This window comes from Olea europaea, chromosome 22 (genome assembly GCF_002742605.1).
Source record: "Olea europaea var. sylvestris chromosome 22, O_europaea_v1, whole genome shotgun sequence".
Lineage (NCBI taxonomy): Eukaryota > Viridiplantae > Streptophyta > Magnoliopsida > Lamiales > Oleaceae > Olea > Olea europaea.
In genome coordinates this window covers 3,968,974-3,971,704 of record NC_036258.1, presented here as the reverse complement: position 1 = coordinate 3,971,704, position 2,731 = coordinate 3,968,974, and the positions used below count along the sequence as shown (strand labels likewise).

The following is a 2,731-nucleotide window of genomic DNA, read 5'->3' as shown; positions in this document are numbered from 1 at the left end:
GCCAACACTTGGTTTGTAAACAAAGCTTGTAGAACTAGATTAATTCTAGTAGTAATACACGGCTACATTATCTTGGACCTATGAGCTCATGATATGTTGTGCACCTTAAGAGCCATCCAAGAACCTGGGCATTAAGTTCTCAATAGGCTAGAGCAATTACTGTTTACACATCCTTTAGCATCCAATATTCACGTATTATACCTTCATTATCCATATGATATGCGATAAAGGGTCTCACATACCCTATTAAATCCTTACATCCTTGTCATGACCAGACAAGCAAACTGGAAAACATGGCACTTGGTATTCTATGGGTGGCTCCTACACTATATACGTGGTGGGGTAGCACCTGCTTTCTTTAGTTTCAGTATGGCAAAATAAACAACTTTGTCTTTTCCCGACTTTGAAGCTTCCGAACTCTTTGTACAACCAAACATTACATAAATAATGAACAAGAAATGTCCCCAGCGTCTTATCGTATGTCTAAATTTCAAAGTCTATTTCGTCGAATCCCTCAAAATGTTTACATAACCTTTCCCAGCCTAAATCCCACAAACAAGGACTATCCCAAACCACGGTTGCTGAGCAAGCATACCAGAAATCCTGAATCCAGGAGTTGATATTGTTCAGTTTTCCATTACACAAACTGAGATTTTCAATAACATATGACATCAATATACTCAACGAAGGGAAAAGAATAAGGGTCTCATTGTCCATCCTACTAAAGAGAAATTCACCAAAAAATTCTCTATTGACCTCTTCACTTAAAGATAAAACATAATGCAATTCTTGCCTTAATACACAATGTGAGTTTATACTTTATACTCTCTTCTTTCTCCACCACCAAATATGACAGGGCCATCACAAAAGGTAGAAATTAGCATTAATTTCATGTAATAGAAAGATATCTGCAAGGGTTTGGAAAAGGCTCTACCAAATTAAAACACATTTTTCTTATTTCATCTTTGCAGTCCATAGCTGCTTTCATATAATATAATGTAAAATCTGCCTTCTAAGAGAAACAATTTGTCACCCTTTGATCCTAACCGTAGACTGTAGTACTTATGTACATAAATTTATAATGAGGCTTCCTATCTCCGTGAGGGTTGAGCTTCTAACCATAGTATTAAGGAGATAGATAAAAGAGTCAAACTCAGCTCCACAAACTATCAATAACTAAATCTTCAATTATATCATTTGTTTACTTATCTAACTGAGAATGTGTGTTCTCTCTCACTCTCTATATTTATTTATTTATTTATTTTTATTTTTTATTTTTTTCCTTTTTAGGGATAAGTTGAGAAAGTGAGGAAAACATTGTATTGTGAAGTTTTCTTAGCTAATTAAGTATTCGTATCTTGTGGTAGTAGGCGGTTTGTCAAACCATTGTGTTTTTCTCTTTCTGATTGATTTTCCTCTTTTTAATTTTCTTCAAGCGTTTGGTGGGATTTTCTTCACTTTCTTTTTCGTACATCTTGGATTGTTGGTAGAAGTGTAAAAGTAGACGTGGTCAGGTAATAAGAAAAAAATGATGAACGTGTAGAAACAGGGAAAAAAAATCAGACAGGTCATAAGGAATGTGATAGCTTGAATTACATGCTAAGCATTCGAGAACTATCCTCCTTGGTCCCTTTTCCCAATTAAACAACTTGAGTTCAAGATCTATGTAGAAAGGCGTAAAAGAAAAATGAATAAACAACAAAAATCAAAACTACACTAAAGGGTGCACACATTAAATTTTTACAAGGAAGAATACATCATCCATGACAAACATAGATATATTAACTGTTGTAGAGGTACCACTATGCCTTAACAATTTGCAGTTGTATGAACACAAATTTGAGAAAATATATCATCTTAAATTACATGAAAATCTTGAATCATTTTCCACAAAATTGTATACAATACATATACAATCATGCATTCATACACATGCAAGTGGTCATGGACACGCAAAAACAAACTCAATTCATCAGATTCCTATAACAAATAAGCTTACTGTACATTAATATATAATAATAAAGAATCATGAATATTAACCAACAAAGAGAAAGGTTTATGAATACAACCAAATACAATTCAACACCAAAAGCATTAAAAATAACCAATATTCTGCCTAATAACAACAAGTATTCCGATTGTAAAACGCCATAGATTCTCAAATCGCCCATTAAATTTCGAGAAAAGGATCCAGGAAGAGTGAATATTACCTGAAATTTAGCCATCTCATTTTGGACAAGATTCTGGGCAGTGAGCACAGGTACGTTGCAGTGCTCCACACAATTACTAATCTCATCCTGCTTTCTCCTCCTGTCGAAACACTCATAGGCGCACTTAAAATATGCTTGCTGAAATCCCACATAAAATGTTAGGAAAAGAAAGTAAGAAAGAAATTAATCAGTTTCAAATTGAAAAATCAACATATGTTCTTAGAAAGAAAAAGACCTGGAGAGTAAAATTGACATGGTCCTGAACACCGGAGAGCTCAGATTGGGCGGCACTGTTGACTTCGTTAAGTTTCTGCCTCAATCTTTCGTTCACAATTCGCTCGTCTGCTGCAGCTATGTGGTCCATTCTCGAATTTTAGTTATGCTTATCGGGGAGTTTTGGAGGGAATTTTAGGGGTTTAGGGATTTTGTTGGGTTTAAGGCCTTTTTGACCCGAACCCGATTCAACTTGTTTTCAAATTTTGTTCCTGTCAATTTGCCTTGAGATGAGTCAACTAAGTATC

At 34.8% G+C, this 2,731-nt stretch overlaps 1 protein-coding gene across 1 annotated transcript in view; it reads right to left on the bottom strand.

The window, feature by feature from the left end:
* LOC111371424 (protein FAM136A-like) overlaps window positions 1-2,632 on the bottom strand; it is a 4,179-nt gene extending 1,547 nt beyond the window's left edge. The window contains exons 1-2 of the mRNA XM_022993409.1: window positions 2,446-2,632; window positions 2,211-2,348 (exon numbers count right to left, since the gene is read on the bottom strand). Coding sequence (XP_022849177.1) covers window positions 2,211-2,348; window positions 2,446-2,574 — 267 coding nt within the window. The 5' untranslated portion in view covers window positions 2,575-2,632. The remainder of the gene's footprint in view (window positions 1-2,210; window positions 2,349-2,445) is intronic.
* Between the last annotated feature and the right edge of the window lie 99 nt (window positions 2,633-2,731).